Genomic DNA, 18425 nt, shown 5'->3' with positions numbered 1-18425 from the left:
TGCCACGTGTGGCTGTGGTAAGATATATGTGGGGCTGACCGCACAGGAGCTAAAAGTTAGAGTGCGGGAACATGTAAGGGGGATCCTGGCAGCTAAAAACATTGATGAGATTGATACTCTTAAAACAATACCTAAACATTTTAAACTCTTTCATGGCAGTGACCCCAAAAGTTTTATGGTGAGAGGCATTGAGAAAGTCAAGGTTGGAATCAGAGGGGGCAATGTTCTGAAGATTTTAGCACAAAAGGAGTGTCGGTGGTTCACCATTTTAGGTACCTTGGCCCCAAGAGGCCTAAATGAGAACTGTAGCTTTGTTTCTTTTCTTTGAACCCATATTTATACTGTTTTTCTTGTTATTTCTGTCTTTTTTCTTTTCTTTACTCTTCTTTATCTGCATTAATATATTTTTTTCAGGTTTCTTGACTATTTTAGGATCTTTCTTGGATCAAGTTAGGGTGAACCTTTTTCCTTGCAAGATGTTTTTTGAAGTACACCATGGAAGTGGGGAAGATGGCAGTGCTGAAATATGGGGAAGCCGGCAGGACTATAGTGATATCAATATAGGATATAGTAATTAGTGATATATGCTGTGTCGTTTGACCCACAATATGGGGTTCGTTTGAGCCCCCTATATATTTTCGGCACAGGATGTTTGCACAGCTTTATTTATGAATATATTGTATTCTTTTGCACTTGCACTTTATGATGATTGATAAAATTATTATACTTATATTATTATTTTCACGTTTTATATGGATTTGACTTATATTGTAGTATTAATTTATGTATACTTTGTATAATTAACATTTTTGCACATTGGCACTTTATATGTGATCACCTATTGATATATCACACTTTCCTCTTTAGAATTATGTATATATATATATTTTTGAAACAATAGGTAGATTTAGATTGTATTCACATAATGGGACTTACAGGCAGATAGCAACATCCCCGCTACTTTAAGATCACTCAGCACTGGTTAGCTTATTTGGATAGGGTGGTTTATAGGTACACATCTGCAATGGCATAGATAGAGCATACTTTTATTGGACGATTTAGACACGTGACCCTGCAGCTCTGGACGTGCGCGCTGAGACGGTTGCTGACGCCGGCGTCGTATCCGGGGGGCCTCAATATCCGATGTGCGCATGTCCGTGACGTAATGTTGCGGTCATGCGCACTAGGAGTGAGCTGCCTGCCCGGATGTGACGTGGTCTCCGCTTCCGGCTCGGCGCGCCGCAATCCCGGAAATGCGGGCAAACTAATTGGGGATCCAGACATATATAAGGGGGTAAGGAATAGACAGGGGCAGTTCCCCGAGGAAGATACCGAAACGTACGTAGGGACGGCTCTCTCTGGTGTTCTGGCAGCATGGGTGAGTGCAATAGAATCAGAAGATAATAATTGCTGATTGTATACCTCTTGCAAATTGTATGTAAGCATATGGGAGACTAGGAGATCTTTTAGTCCCTAGATACATATATACCCCTGTGTGACATATTGAGGCAGAGGACTAGAATTAAATGAGATTATCATAGCTGCACCGTCCATGATGATGTATATCTGCTGACACCAGTTTTTTATGGTATTATACTTTTTTATTGTGGTCATTTTTAAACTTTTTTCTAATGAGAAATATTCTGTATTTGGTACCAATGTATACATAATAAAAATCATATATATTTTTTTAAAAACTAAAACCCAGTGTTTGTCTGTATAAATGTTTTCCACATAGCCTTAGGGCTTTATCCAAGTTCAGCAGCCGCCGCTAATCAAATGCCGAAAGTTCGGGCTCGGATCGAATCGAGCATGCTCCAGGTTTGCTCAGCTCTAAAAGTGGTCATACACAATAGAAGGCCTAGTTCACACTGAGCAAATTCGGCAGGCCGCGGAATCCCACCATGCTCAGTGTCCTGCAGTAAGTGAGTGGGAGGGCACGCACGTAACCGCTTCCTCCCCTCTCCACTCAAAGAATTGACATGTCATCCCATCCCATTCACTGACTGCAGGACACTGAGCACGGCGGGATTCCGCAGCGTTGAGCTCCGCTGCGGAATTTCGCTGTATTTGCTCAGTGTGAATGTCGGAGGAACTACCAACTTAGGCAGGAGCAGACAATGATTTACTGTGTTTGGGGGAAACCCCAATGGTAGATGTTTGAGGCCTATTCAGTAAGTTTACAGCTATCAAAAATATAAAACCATTAATACACATGGGAACAGGAAATCTACTAATATACCCGATAAAACGAGACATTTGAACCTATGTATATGTTTTTGACATAGGTGAGTCACCTTAAAAGTTGTATGCAGGAGGGGTAGGGCGTTGCTGCTAATCTCTACTAGCTTGTGACGGTATAAAGAGGCCGCTGCATTGGAGGAGACGGAGCAGCAAGAAATGTACACAATACAAGCAATGGTGCATTATCATACGTCCACTTAGCCCTATGGCAGCCACCCAAAATGGATGTATGTTTTTATGTCCTGCAGGGATACCCTCTTCCAGTTTTGCCATGTTACACACATAATCATGGCAAAAAAATGGGGGGCATCATAGTCATGTCAAAGGTCATGTAGTGTTACCAGAGAGGTGGAGCAGCAGAAGAGACACAGGAAAGAGAAGCAGAAGAGTTGTGTGAGAAAGGGAAGGAGCGACGGGGGCTGTCTGTGAGAAACAGAGGGAGAAGAGAGACCCGTCTGTGGTAGAAAGGAGGGAACACATAAGGAGTCTGTGAGAGAGAGAGGATATGCAATGTTGGATTGGGGTGACTGGGGCCCACCAGAGGAAATGATCCTGGGGGCCACAGATGAAGAACCAGTGAGAAATTACACGTCAGTCAGTGTTACTGCAGGTTCTAGAGCTGGGGACCCACTGGAAGATTTTCCGGTCTTCTAGCGGGACAGTCCGGCACTGGGGGCATGGGTGGCACTGTATGTCAGAAATACTGCAGTCTTTTAGTCTCATCTAAGGGTTTGAATTTTTTGGGACCCAGTGTCTATATTTAGATGCCGGTTTAACATCTAGAGTAATTTTACATACAACGTGCGGAGGAGCTGGTAGCCGAGGCACAGGGCCGATCGGACGCTTTCAAGAAGGTCTGGACAGCGTGGACGTTCCAGGTAGAGGCCCCAGGCTTTGCAGATACCCTAAGGTGAACTGATGGTGGATTTCTGGATTTCCCGGTTATGTCCCTCTTGTGCTTTCCCTTGTTTCTCTTTCTTTTCTTCTCTTTTGTGGTGTTTGTTCATCCTTCTTTTGTGTCTTGTAGTTCATATATGGTGTATTTTTTGGCTTCAGATACAGCCAGATGAGGATCAGCGGAATGTGTAACGCTAGGGCTTATTATATATTGTGCTGACCATAATGTTATGGGTTTTTTTTTTTAATTGTGCCTTACTGCTCATTTTGAGGTCACTTTTCGTGGCGCAAGCTTTATTTTGTATTGGCCTTCTGTTTCCTTGAATGTAAATTTTGTTGTTGTTGTAATTTCTCTGCTATTCTAAAACAAAATCTTAATAAAATCAGAGTAAACATAACATCTAGAGTAATTTTATGGTTTGACATGGGGCCCATTATTTAGTGTTTGACCCATATAAAGCAGGTATGTGCTGAGGTGTGTGCCCAGCTCCATATACAACATGCCACCAGCCATCAGTATATAGCTGGTAGGTCCAATACCTGCAGCTGAGCATGAAAGACCTGAACGCTCCAGAAGAAGGTAGAGGAGGATTGCACTGGGGACCTGAAGGCTTCACAGCGCCATCTTATTTATGTGGACAGGAGCATGTACAACAGTGGAGAAACCATGAAGATGTAATGGCACTCAATGAGAAGGTACAGTCCTGGTTGGTCCCATCACTTTTGTTATTACATGGTGAAAGAGAGCACACGATTTACCTATCTAGAAGAACTACATCATTTAGTATATAGCTATATATATATTTATGTTGGCTCTATGGCACCAACATATTCAGTCCTTGTGCTTAAAGGGGCTTATGATCAAAATTCACTCAAGGCTGGGAAGAAACCCATGCAAATATATAAACTCCTTGGTCTCATTGGTATCCAAGGGATGGTAAATTGGCCAAAGGGCCTTGGAATGAGTCTGGTGGGGGAAACGAGAGTTAGTTTTGAGCTATTCCAATTTACATTACAGCAGATGTGCTTTAATAGGGTTATCCCAAGATAAAAAAAAGTATCCCTTATAAACAATATGGGGGATAACTAGCTTGTCCGTTCTCTACCCCATCGTCCATGAGAACATAGGTCAAATGTCCTCCAGGAGAATGGAGCAGCAAGGAGCATGCACAGACACTGGTCCGTTCTCTCTTTATGACCTTGAAGATTGGCGACCACTAATCTAGGCTATACTGAGGAGTCCCATAAACAGTGCTCTTGGTGTCTGAGTGCTGTATACATCACACTCACAACACTCACGTCCCATTTTCTCGGCCAGGTGGTTGCCTACTTACAGTCAGCTAGTGGGTAGGTAGTTTTTCTAATTAGTTAGATAGGTCCCTCAATAGGTAGGTAAGTCCAAGGTATACCCAATAGGAAGACAGGTGTCCCCCAGTAGGTAAGGCAGAGTGCCCCATTAGGTAGGTAGTTTTCACCCTTAAGTAGCTAAAATCAAACAGTAGGTAGGTAAGTCAGGGGTCCCCAGTAGTAAAGGTAGTTTTGAGGTATGCAAAAATGTGACTGGGTATATAGGGCCCTATACTTATGTTTAAAATTTAAAGAGATTCTGTCAGCAGGTTTAGGCCGTCCTATCTCAGTGTAGCATAAACTAGTGACAGAGAAGCTAAATAAAATGATGTATCACTTACATTGTTCTGTGCAGCTTATCCAGAGATCTCCTCCTGAATAACATGGACAATAAGTAGTCCTCTCCATTATGTGCATGAGCCCAGTAGTCTTGGATATCCATGAGAAGCAGAAAGCTCCGCCCACCAGCTGCTAATTGGTAGTTATCCATGTTGTGAATAGGCAATCAACTGTCAATCAGCAGCTGGAGGGCGGGGGGAGGGGTGCGGCAAGAATCCTATTCTCCTGCATATTAGGAGAACGGCTGAACAGACTGATGTAAGTAATACATCGATCTGTTCAGCATTTCTGTGAATAGTTTATGCTGCCCTCATTTAAGGCGGCATCAACCTAGTGACAGAATCCCTTTAGGATGGGGCAATAAAGGCTCCTTAGCAGTTTTAAGTATCATTGCATATTCATAGATATATTTCTTACTAGGTAAAATATAAAGAACAGCATGAGCTTAGCACACGGCCGCTGCCGGCCCCTCTTACTATGAAAGTTTCTGATCTTTATCTCTTATAAAGCAGCTTTTCCTCCACATACCAATTTGATTGAGTGCAGAGCTACATTATAAACGTGTCCTCCTAGAGAAGAAACCCCTCATAACTACGACTTCTTCATATATGGTCACAGCTGTCAGGAAAAAGTTTTATGACTTAGGAGCACAGGTCCCAAAGTCCCTTACATCGTCATGTGGCTATGGAGACACCATGATGTTATATATATGGGATTATTTATATATATATATATATATATATATATATGGGATTATTTATATATATATATATATATATATATATATATATATATGGGATTATATATATATATATATATATATACACAGGATACATATACATATATCCACAGGATAGAGTGCAGCATGCTAAATGGTGGGAGTCTGACCACTGGGACCTTTACTGATCTTGCTAGGCCCAATGATCTGAAGCCCCGTAGAGAATTATTGTAGTTCAGTGCGCTCCACTCATTCCAGGGTTCCATTTCAGAATTAGTGGGGTTCCCAGTGGTCAAACCCCTGCCAATCATCTGGTTATCCTTTATCCATGTCAGTTTTACCAATTGTTTCCCCATTTATAGCAGAAACTTGATATGGACTTTCCCTTCTCTTATATTTAGTAGTGTTAAACCTTATTTGCGAGTGTTTTTTGGTTAATTACTTTACACGGTTTGGTATCATTGATGTATATTTTACTGTGCAATGCCTCTACTAGGTCATATTAAAGAAAATAAAGCCCAATACTCTGTGGTACTCCATAGGATAGGGAATAACATGGTGATCCTTGTGGGTCCCACCAACTGGACCCTCACCGATACTGAGACTGGAGACACAATCTTCCTACAATGAATGAAGAGCTTGTGGACCCCAACAAACTGTGGGGATAGCAATAGGACATAGGAATGCTTATGGGTTCTCATTGTGCTGCTGTTTTTGCTTTTTACCATTTTATTGCTCATTTAGGGTACAAACACACTGGGCGCATCCACAGCGGATTTCTTGCTGCAAATTTGCAGTGAGACCCGCCGCGGATTCCTGCCCTGTACACTCTATGGGCAGACAAACGTGCAGCAGGATGGACAGCTGTCAGCTCAGCACTCGCTTTCTCCTCATTCCTTGCATAGACAGTGAGTGGGAGGGGCCACGGGGAGCTGCAGGAGGGGCTGCCCGGACAATCCTTAGATCGTCCGGATGGCCCATTGAAGACAGTGGCAGTCTGCTGCTACCGCTCCTGTGACATGTCATGATCATTTTCATTCCACATGTTGAAAGTTTAGCTGATTGTTGCCTTTTAACGTGACCTTTTACTCCAAACAATTATCGTCTGGAACGTCCAGTAATCTGCCAAATACGGACGATAATAGTTTGGTGTAGTAGAGCCCTAAGGCTCACCGTGTATAGTCCACCCATCAAACACATGATAAAAAAACTCCTCTACAGATATATATATTTTAAATTAGGTTCTTAGCAAACCATTTAATCAAAGAGAGTGTACCATCTCACCACGTTAAGGTCACCTCAGAGAGATGGTTCCTAACACTGGCCTTTCTTGAGCTCACATTAGGTATACAAAACTGGGCATGAAGGATCCAACTAAACTCGGTTCAAAACACCTACAGAAAACATGTCAAAGTTAGGCTGGGTTCACACTACGTTTTTTGCAATCCGTTTTTTTTAAAAAATGGATTAAAAACGGATGGAAAAAACGTATGCATGTGTGTACATCCGTTTTGATCCGTTTTTCCATTGACTTTCATTATAAAAAGAAAGAATCAAAACGGATCCTTTCTTATTATAATGGAATTCAATGGAAAACGGATGAAAACGGATGTATACACATGCATCAGTTTTTTCCATCCATTTTTTGCAAAAAAATGGATTGCAAAAACGTAGTGTGAACCCAGCCTTATCTATCACATGGGGTCCCATGCTGTGATCAGGAGATATAGCCAGGAGAGACCACAGCAGCCATGCCATTCATTCCCCGGACGTATCTTTGTTACAGCTGAGTCGGTCAATGTAAGTCTGTGAGACTACGTAGACAGTGCATGGCATGGCTGCTGCGCTCTCTCCCCGACAATATCTCCTGATCCCAGCAGGTTTCAGCAGTGAGACCCAATTGGATTAATAACCTTTGACTGATTATTCATGTTTCTTTTAAATGCCACCCGAGCTGTATAAATAAAAACATAAAAGTTGACATATTATGCATGGTGTATAATTAATTTATTATATGTTAGTAAATATAGTACTAACTTATAGTAAATTTAACGTTTCTAGTTATACAGGAGCAATTTATGAAGACGTCAGAGTCCGAACTTGGAGTTGGAGTGGGAAAAAGTTCTGCTGACTGCCTCCACAGCCCTGACCAGTAGTGGATTATAATAGATCTCTTTCAGGCGGTAGCCGGGGCCCTGAGCTCCTGAGGGGCCCATGGCCCCCCAAACAGACTTATGTTCAGTTATGATTTGCATAAAAATCGCTGCTTTTTACCGCAATTTTGCACAAATCAGTGCAAAACTGCAGCCAGGAGACAATGCAGTAACATTAGAGAATATATTGAAGGACCTTATCATGTGACAATGATGTCACCACAGGTCCTTTACAGGCTGCACTATGGAGGAATAAGACTAAGTTACATAGTTACAGTGGGTTGGGGGGGGGCCCATAGTAAAGTTAATCCGCCCCTGGCCCTGACTGACGTGGTTTGGCAATGCACTTATCGTCAGCGCAATTTTTCAAAGCATAATACAATCATAAGAAAAACTTTTTAAAAACCACGCGACTTGGCAATGGTGAGGCGCTATTATACGCTATGGGAGTATTGTACGAGTGGATCCGGCTAATGGAAGTCTGTAGTCGTTAGTAAGTTTATTATATCAATTTCCTCTTTTATTATATTCATCCATTTTCCCCCGAGAACATTTCTTTTTATTTCACAGTTAACAACAAGGCCGTATATTTCAGTCTTATAGGACCGAGCTCCTGACAAACACATGGCTCTAAACTCTACCTGCAGTCCTAAAGTACTAATACAAAGCTATAAAGTATTAACGGCCTCAGCTATGTTATAACCCGCTGCTGCAGGCAATGGTGCTGGTCAGATCACAGAGGGGAGTTTATACTGCTTCTATATACTCACTTCTATATGTGACTTTATAGCACTAAAATAGGGCAGGAAGAATGGTGTATGTGGAACACTATACTGTTGCTGTCTTTATTTACTGTTATGGGGGCTTGGTGGTTGTACCCCAATAAGAGTACACATACTGTATGTATGGTGGTTTGTTCGACAGTAATGGAGACTATTACTATACCTTTTGGTTAGGCACAGCCATTGTCAATGTTATTGGGGCGCTGGTACGGCATCCCGAAACATTGCTACTGGGTCCAGTTTTGCATCATTGAACAACATGATAAGGTTGCCCTGTGCTTTGGAATTGCATTACATTGGTTTCTAATAGTAGGTAATAGAAACATTTTTATTGCTGTATTGGGACCAAAAGAATACTAATTCTCATTGAGGAGAGCGTTATAAGGCTATGTTCACACAATGTATAACGTATTGTACAACGGCTGTGATTATTGCGAAAATATATGTTACCTCTCAGTCTATGGGATCCCGTACGGAGCATATACACAGTACCGGACGAGATGATCTTTTCAGAGATCGGCCGTTCCGTGACCCGGACGGTCTCTTACATAGTCTTCACATAGCCTAAAGATGTATGGAGACCTACAGGAAGAAACGCTATGTAAAGTAGCTTTATGACACCACCTTGAAAAGGTGGCTTTTCCTTCAAGTCAGGAACTGTGCTGAGTAGTAGCAAATCCTCTCCTGCTCTGGACAGTTCCTGACATGGACAGAGGTGGCAGCAGAGAGCAATGTGTCAGACTGGAAAGAATACACCACGTCCTGCAGGACATACAGCAGCTGATAAGTACTGGAAGACTGGCTATTTTTATATAGAAGAAAATTACAAATCTGTATAACTTTCTGACACCAGCTGATTTGAAAGAAAAATATTTTTGCCGGAGTACCCTTTTAAATGTTTCTTAAGTGGAGTACCCCTTTAAAGGGAAAGCTAACTTCCCATAGTGGTGTGAGGGAGCGACTGAACCCTTTATTCTTATTTGATATTAACCTTTTATAACATGACAAGGTGAGTCTCTGTTGTGGTCTCCCCTATTATAGAGTCTTCTTAGTGACATAACAGAAATGTATACGGATGTCATATATTCCCCCTGTACGTGAGGATCTACATGCCGTATAATAGTCGCCCTCATTCCTATATCACTGCCGTGACTCTCCCTGTCAAACATGCCCATTTCCATGAAGATTATACTATTAAAAAGCTATAATTACCTTCCATGTATTTCTGACAACCTTTGAAGGCCGCTAAATGCTGGTAATTGCAGCCAGATGTTCCCCTTGTGTTCTTCTATATAGGGAAGGCCTCCGTCGGACCAGATACTTCCTGTACTCAGAGGAAATACAATGCAATTATTCCCCAAAAATCTTAATTGGAGAAAATCTTGAAAGAGATGTTTTATGCCGATGAAGTCAAAAAAATTCCAGAATGTGGAGATCATTTCTACCTCTGTATACTGGGAGAACAGAATACTGGGCAGTTCTCATAGGAAGGTTGGTCAACCTCTATGTGCCCTATTACATGGGACGATTATTATGCGAAAAATCGTTATATCGTTCGAATTTAAATGATAATCGTTCTGTGTAACTGCAGGCAACAATCGAAAAAATTGTATGTTGTTGATCGTTGACTTAGATCTGAACCTAAAATTATCGTTAATCGTTTGCTAATCAGTCGCTAATCGTTAACTATTCATTCACTCAAGTTCCGCATTTGTTCACTAATCGTTCAGTGTAATTGTACAAGGAGTAAACGATCATATTAACGATTATAGTAACGATCGTAACTAACTGCCATCGTTCTGTGTAATATGGTGAACGATTTCAGATTAACAATAAACAATCTCGTTTGCGATCGTTTATCGTTAGTCTGTAAAAATCGCTTCGTGTAACTCTATTTCTGGTGTCCTAAAGGATGAAGTAGATGAGATGGATGGCTTGATCGCAGTCCAGTCATGTTGGGAAGCAGCAGGGCCTTAGTTTGGGTTTAGGGTATATAACAGAGCAGGGATGGGAAACCTTTCTAATGAACCGAACTACGATTTCCATCATGCCTGACTGTTTGGGTATGATGGGAATTGTAGTTTTGCAACGACTGGAGGCCCAAAATTTGCCATCCTTGTACTGGAGGATCCAGGCTCTGATGTGGTAATAGACCCTAAAGGGCAAAAAAAAATTACATGTGGAGCTGACATTGGGGCCATTGACTTGCCACTATATGGCTTGTAACCATGATATGTCTTTTATGTACAATAATAAGGACATGGAGGGGGATTTATCAAACATGGTGTAAAGTGAAACTGGCCCAGTTGCCCCTAGCAACCAATCAGATTCCACCTTTAATTTTCCAAAGAGTCTGTGAGGAATGAAAGGTGGAATCTGATTGGTTGCTAGGGGCGACTGAGCCAGCTTCACTTTACACCATGTTGTATAAATGTCCCCCATAGATTATGATGTTCTGCATATATGTAAGGTCAAGGCCCTCCGAATAGTCTTCTTTGGTGGGCCCATGGAAGCACAGTGTGACAATGGCTGAGTTTACTTTTATTGTCTTTTTTTGTTGTTTTGTTTGTTAGGCTCTTATGCTGAAACCATATCCTTTATCCTCCATTGACATCAATTGGGCATCCATGGACTGTCGCTGGATCACCAGTTACCATTGTGAAACAGTAGCCAAGATTACAGGGGTAGAATAATTTTTATAACTCAAGCTAATCATATATTAATGGTGACTTGCTTAGTTGGCAGAATGGGGGGCCGCTGTATCAAATGAGCGCCTAGTGCAGACCCAATAAAAGGCGCAAAATATTGTGCAAACGAAGCATTGATGTAATAGTTTGTGCTTTTTTTTTTGCCGAATCTGCTCACTACTTGCCAGGTGGGCGGCAGGGATGGGCGGGTTATGGTGAACAAAAAGCATATGTCCTCCCTTTCCACTGAACTTACTATGATTTACCCCAGCTTTCAGGAGTTAATTGTAGTGTAAACCTATACCAGCTCAGAGCCATTGTAGCTGTGTTCCCCAAAGGTCATTTCGGACCATTTCGGAGAGACAGGCCTAATAATAAAAATTAATCAATTAAAAAAGTAAATAAAAAAATTAAAATCATAAAATAAACAATTATCCCCACTCCCAACAAAAAAGATCCCCTCTCCATCAATCTTAATGCTAGCCCTATCCAAATTACTTGAAACAGACATGTAATATATCTAATTTAAAGTACAATTTGTGTAACACTATGGGGGACATTTATTAAGTCCGCCGGACGTAAAAATGTCTCCACAGCACCGACACTACGGAGATTTATGTAGTGGCGCATTGCCTCTTTGTAAATCCTGTGCGCACCAGTGTGTGCGCAAGGAAACCTACGACAGCTCAGAGCTGGTGTAGGTTTCCTTATCATTCTTTGTTGCGAAAAAACGATAAATGAAGCAGACCCAGAGTCCGCGCCCCCCGTTCCGCACCCTCCACACCCCCTCCCCGTCCCACTGGCAAAGGTAGCGTAAAATGGCCAGATGCGAATATTTTATTTGCAAAAAAATAAATTAATTCGCATCTGGCCATTTTATGCCAAAAAATGCAACTTTCTGGATTGATAACTTTCCCCCTATGAGTGCTAGCTAGTAGTCCTCTCCATTGTGTGCATGAGCCCAGTAGTCCTGAATATTCATAAGAGGCAGAAAACTCCGCCCACCAGCTGCTGATTGGCAGTTATCTACTCATGCTGTGTATAGGCAGTCAACTGGGTGGGGGTGTGGCAAGAATCCTATTCTCCTGCATATAAGGAGAACAGCTGAGCAGAATGATGTAAGTAATACACCAATCTATTCAGCAATTCTGTGAATAGTTTCTGCTGCACTCATTTAAGGCGATATATACCTAGTGACAGATTCCTTTTAAAAACTATTAATAAACTTGTCACTGGTCCTGGTAAGATCCATTGATCTCCACTCACACCCACTAACTGTGAGTTAGAGGAACAGTACATGGCAATAAGTTAACATAAATATAAATAAGCAGTATGAATAGTACAGTCCACAATGGTAGAACCAAGTGAAAGTGTAAGCGCAGAGGAAGAGTGCTAATGCACACAAGAAAAATGTTTAAAAGAAAAAAAGCTGTATATGAGTACAAACTTATACATCAATGTGCAAAAAAAGCATACAAATATACAAACTTTTAAGTGTTTTTAAAGAGATACTGTTATCCCACTTACTCTTGCTTCATTTTACTGTTTAAGAGTGTCAACTAGGCGGGGCTTCATGGCAGTTGGGAACATTTCTCAGCTGGGGGAGGGCCCAACTGCCATGAAGCCCCGCTTAGTTGACACTTTGCGCCAATAAAATGAAGACAGAGACACATTTTATACAGGTATATATTGAATGTGCAGCATCTAACCTTGTGGATGGTGCGTAGAAGAGCACATAGAGTAAGGAGGGTGACAGTATGACTTTAATGTAGTGTGTTTTCCATGACATTCTAATAAAGATTCATTTATTGATATTTGGGGCGCAGCCTGTGCATACTGGTTTGCCTTTCTCTTTCCAAGTACAGCTCCTACGCAGATACATGTCTCTCTATTGTTACAGACTACAAACAAAGCAATGCACCCTCTTGATGCTTATAATATAGACAGTAGTAGAAAGGGACAATCTAAACCAATGGGCGACCATTGTGAATTACGGGGTGGGGGAACCATCCTATTACCGCCATATGCTCTAACACCATAGTGGGGAACCTGTGGCCTAGTACTCCTCATGTGGTGATGTGTGACGATTGGCAGAGTCGGACCATGTACGTTACCTTTGTCTTGTGGCTTTTGCAACATTTGTGAGAACGGTTCTGCATCTAGTTAAAAAAGACAATTCAGTAACACCTCGGCTAAAGCAGTATGTGAGAGCTAAAATGCAGAACAAATTACAGGTAATGAAGCACTTGAGCTCATTCTAAAGCCTCGATTATATGCTGATCAGGTTTCATTAAGGGAAAAGTTCTGGTAAAGTTACGGAACACGTAAAAGGGCTGCAAAACGGTTTATATTATTTGGCTCTTTAATTACTTTAAATATGGCGGATCAAAGGCAAAAGATGACAGGCGCCAGGTATTCGTTCATAGTACGACCATGCCATGACCGTACCATACTAATGGCGGGTTTGGTCTCTGCCTCCTATAACAAGCTCTGGTTGAATGGCTGTACTATAAGCCTATGCGCAAACAATATTTTGGGCGATATATTTTATGTCTCAAAAATATCAATTTATTTAGTTTCAGGGAATGTATTCAGGGAATGTATTAGCAGTACATTCGCTTTAAGATTTTTACATGGATAGAGCGGCACTGGCACAGGGAAGCCGGTGCCGCAGTCCTTTTTTTGAACTGCGGCCCAGTTCCCACTTACAGCACCAATCCATTGCCGGGCACCGGCCGGGGCTGAAGTGCCCAGTGGGAGGAAACCTCTGTCCCTCTATGACACAGCTCCTGGGAATAGAACAACACCATTGAAGGAACCGGTCCGCACTTAAAAAAAACCACCGTGCAACGCCTTCCGTGCGCCGGTGCCGTTCTATCCATGTGAAGATGTACTTCTGGTACATTGGCTGTAACTAACCTGGGACAGTAGTTGAACAATACAAGTGGCTGTGACTCTGGATACCAACGTATGAGTACACAGAGAGTCCAGGAGGCAGTGCTATCTGTACCTCAATCATTACATATGGGTGATGGTATGACAGGTGGTTGTGACAGCTCAGCCAAAGATGTAAGGGCCCTATTCCACGGGACGATTATCGTTCGCATAATCGTTAACGATAAACGATCCAAACAACCGCTATTACAAAAGACCTGAAATCGTTCACCCAATTACATGGAAAGATAATCGTTACTTATGAACGTTCTTGCGGTCGTCTTGTCGTCGCTATTGCATTCGTCACTACTGCGAACAACCGGACGACTTCTTATTCAATGCAAACGATTTGCGAATGAGCAACGATAAAAATAGGTCCAGGTCTTATTAATTGATTAACGATTTCTCGTTCGGTCGTTAGTCGTTAACTGCTATTCAAACGAACGATTATAGTTTAGATTCGAACGATTTAACGATAATCTTAACGAAAATCGTCCGGTGGAATAGGGCCCTAAGTGTTATGACACCTATGCTAGGCCAGCTCACAGGTGGGATGTTGGTAACTGCTTTGTATAGTGGCTGGCTGTACTCCTCAAATGGTCAGTGACCTGCCGAGTTGTGATGGGTCCCTTGGGCTCTTGTCACTGAGTGGCAATTGACCCACCCGGACTATCGGTACCACCACCCACAGAAAGGGGAAAAAAGGTGTGCAGCTAGTGTGTATAGGTGCTGGTGCAGAGGATAGAAGTCCCAGTTATATAAAAATATAACAGCTTTACAGTCTCTTGATAGTACAAAACACTTTTACAGCAAATAGACAGATCTTTACACGGACTTCAGTGCTTGAACTCGTTTGTGCTGAGGAGATGCTTGAAGAAGTAAAGTAGAGTAGAGGTAGATGTTGCAGTGCTGGAAGAGTAGGGAGTAGAGTAGCGTAGAAAAGAGCAGTTTGTCAAAGGAGTCCTAACCCAATGTAGCAATGTACTCTGCCGGAACTTGAGAGATTACTTGAGACTGAGAAGTTTACTTGTTCCCATGTATAGACTATAGTCTGACCACCTTCTGCCCTACAGTGTCGAGGGACTCATACTAATAGGGTAATACAAGCCCCACTTGTGGTTATCTGGGTGAAGTTAATTTCTGAGCCTTCCCGGTTACCTGCACTGCGAGATAGGATACGTAGACCCTCTGGTAGCTTTGTCCTATCTAGGCTAGTTCCTCTTGTGTATCAGGATACTGCCCTGCACCTTTTAGACTGGTTCTTGGTACGGGCTAGGATGTTCCTAGACTCTTCTCCCTCTTGTAGTGTTTACCACTGCATAGTAGATATAGTAGGAATACTGATAGAGCGGAGTGTCTCTAGTTGCATCTGCATACACATGTGTCTGTGTATAGACTAGACTAGACTGCACTGAACTGCTTCCTCATGGAGCTAACTAACTCCTCCTACTGGGTGGTCTGTGTGTGTGAAGAGCAAGGATAGGCAGAAGAAGAAAGAGCAGTTCCCATAGGTCAGCACTGAACACATGGTACAACAACAACATTAACCGATTAGTAACTTTAGCTGTGCAACCAAGAGCAGAAGTGTATAAAGAACACTGCCATCTAGTGGTGAAACAACAGAATACTATCGTCATCACCACTCAGCCTGGAGTGAGAACTTTACAACAGGTGCCTAGGGCACTTAAGAGTGGGACACCACACATAGAGAGGCAGGGAGGCAGTATTATCTGTGCATACACAATTACATAGAGAGACAGGGAGGCAGTGCTATCTGTACCTACATCATTACACAGAAAGACAGGGAGGCAGTACTATCTGTACCTACATCATACAGAGAGACAAGGAGGCAGTGCTATCTGTACCTACATTATTACATAGAGAGACAGGGAGGCAGTACTATCTGTACCTACATCATTACATAGAGAGAAAGGGAGGCAGCACTATCTGTACCTACATCATTACACAGAGAGACAAGTCAATATTTTCTGTACCTACATCATTACATAGAGAGACAGGGAGGCAGTACTATCTGTACCTACACCATTACATAAAGAGACAGGGAGGCAGTGCTATCTGTACCTACATCATTACATAGAGAGACAGGAAGGCAGTACTATCTGTACCTACATCATTACATAGACAGGGAGGCAGTGCTGTCAATACCTACATTATTACATAGAGAGAGAGGGAGGCAGTGCAATCTGTACCTACATCATTACATAGTGAGACAAGGAGGCAGTGCTATCTGTACCTACATCATTACATAGAGAGACAGGGAGGCAGCACTATCTGTACCTACATCATTACATAGTGAGACTGGGAGGCAGTGCTATCTGTCCCTACATCATTACATAGAGAGACAGGGAGGCAGTGCTATCTGTACCTATATCATTACATAGAGACAGAGGGAGGCAGTGCTATCTGTACCTACACCATTACATAGAGAGACAGGGAGGCAGTGCTATCTGTACCTATATCATTACATAGAGACAGAGGGAGGCAGTGCTATCTGTACCTACATTATTACATAGAGAGACAGGGAGGCAGTACTATCTGTACCTACACCATTACATAGAGAGACATGGAGGCAGTGCTATCTGTACCTACATGATTACATAGAGAGACAGGGAGGCAGTACTATCTGTACCTACACCATTACATAGAGAGACAGGGAGGCAGTACTATCTGTACCTACATCATTACATAGAGAGACAGGGAGGCAGTGCTATCTGTACCTACATCATTACATAGAGAGACAGGGAGGCAGTGCTATCTGTACCTACACCATTACATAGAGAGACAGGGAGGCAGTGCTATCTGTAACTATATCATTACATAGAGAGACAGGGAGGCAGTACTATTTGTACCTACATCATTACATAGAGAGACAGGGAGGCAGTGCTATCTGTACCTATACTATTACATAGAGAGACAGGGAGGCAGTGCTATCTGTACCTATACTATTACATAGAGAGACAGGGAGGCGGTGCTATCTGTACCTACATGATTACATAGAGAGACAGGGAGGCAGTGCTATCTGTACCTACATCATTACATAGAGAGACAGGGAGGCAGTGCTATCTGTACCTACATCATTACATAGAGAGACAGGGAGGCAGTGCTATCTGTACCTACATCATTACATAGAGAGACAGGGAGGCAGTACTATCTGTACCTACATCATTACATAGAGAGACAGGGAGGCAGTGCTATCTGTACCTATACTATTACATAGAGAAACAGGGAGTCAGCACTATCTGTACCTACATCATACAGAGAGACAAGGAGGCAGTGCTATCTGTACCTACATTATTACATAGAGAGACAGGGAGGCAGTACTATCTGTACCTACATCATTACATAGAGAGAAAGGGAGGCAGCACTATCTGTACCTACATCATTACACAGAGAGACAAGTCAATATTTTCTGTACCTACATCATTACATAGAGAGACAGGGAGGCAGTACTATCTGTACCTACACCATTACATAAAGAGACAGGGAGGCAGTGCTATCTGTACCTACATCATTACATAGAGAGACAGGAAGGCAGTACTATCTGTACCTACATCATTACATAGACAGGGAGGCAGTGCTGTCAATACCTACATTATTACATAGAGAGAGAGGGAGGCAGTGCTATCTGTACCTACATCATTACATAGTGAGACAGGGAGGCAGTACTATCTGTACCTACATCATTACATAGAGAGACAGGGAGGCAGCGCTATCTGTACCTACATCATTACATAGAGAGACAGGGAGGCAGTGCTATCTGTACCTATATCATTACATAGAGACAGAGGGAGGCAGTGCTATCTGTACCTACACCATTACATAGAGAGACAGGGAGGCAGTGCTATCTGTACCTATATCATTACATAGAGACAGAGGGAGGCAGTGCTATCTGTACCTACACCATTACATAGAGAGACAGGGAGGCAGTGCTATCTGTACCTACATGATTACATAGAGAGACAGGGAGGCAGTACTATCTGTACCTACACCATTACATAGAGAGACAGGGAGGCAGTACTATCTGTACCTACATCATTACATAGAGAGACAGGAAGGCAGTGCTATCTGTTCCTACATCATTACATAGAGAGACAGGGAGGCAGTGCTATCTGTACCTACACCATTACATAGAGAGACAGGGAGGCAGTGCTATCTGTACCTATATCATTACATAGAGAGACAGGGAGGCAGTTCTATCTGTACCTACATCATTACATAGAGAGACAGGGAGGCAGTGCTATCTGTACCTATACTATTACATAGAGAGACAGGGAGGCGGTGCTATCTGTACCTACATGATTAC

General features: G+C 42.4%; 2 protein-coding genes across 2 annotated transcripts in view; one reads left to right on the top strand and one right to left on the bottom strand.

Moving 5' to 3' along the window:
• RAD51AP2 (RAD51 associated protein 2) overlaps positions 1-9058 on the bottom strand; it is a 50009-nt gene extending 40951 nt beyond the window's left edge. The window contains exon 1 of the mRNA XM_069973144.1: positions 8931-9058. The gene's annotated coding sequence lies outside the window, so the exon portion shown is untranslated. The remainder of the gene's footprint in view (positions 1-8930) is intronic.
• Positions 9059-12222: 3164 nt separating this feature from the next.
• Positions 12223-18425, top strand: part of VSNL1 (visinin like 1) — a 166727-nt gene continuing 160524 nt past the window's right edge. Inside the window, exon 1 of the mRNA XM_069973146.1 lies at positions 12223-12285. Coding sequence (XP_069829247.1) covers positions 12281-12285 — 5 coding nt within the window. The 5' untranslated portion in view covers positions 12223-12280. The remainder of the gene's footprint in view (positions 12286-18425) is intronic.

The sequence above is a fragment of the Dendropsophus ebraccatus genome, chromosome 6 (assembly GCF_027789765.1).
Source record: "Dendropsophus ebraccatus isolate aDenEbr1 chromosome 6, aDenEbr1.pat, whole genome shotgun sequence".
NCBI lineage: Eukaryota > Metazoa > Chordata > Amphibia > Anura > Hylidae > Dendropsophus > Dendropsophus ebraccatus.
This window is presented reverse-complemented; position numbering and strand designations above follow the sequence as displayed.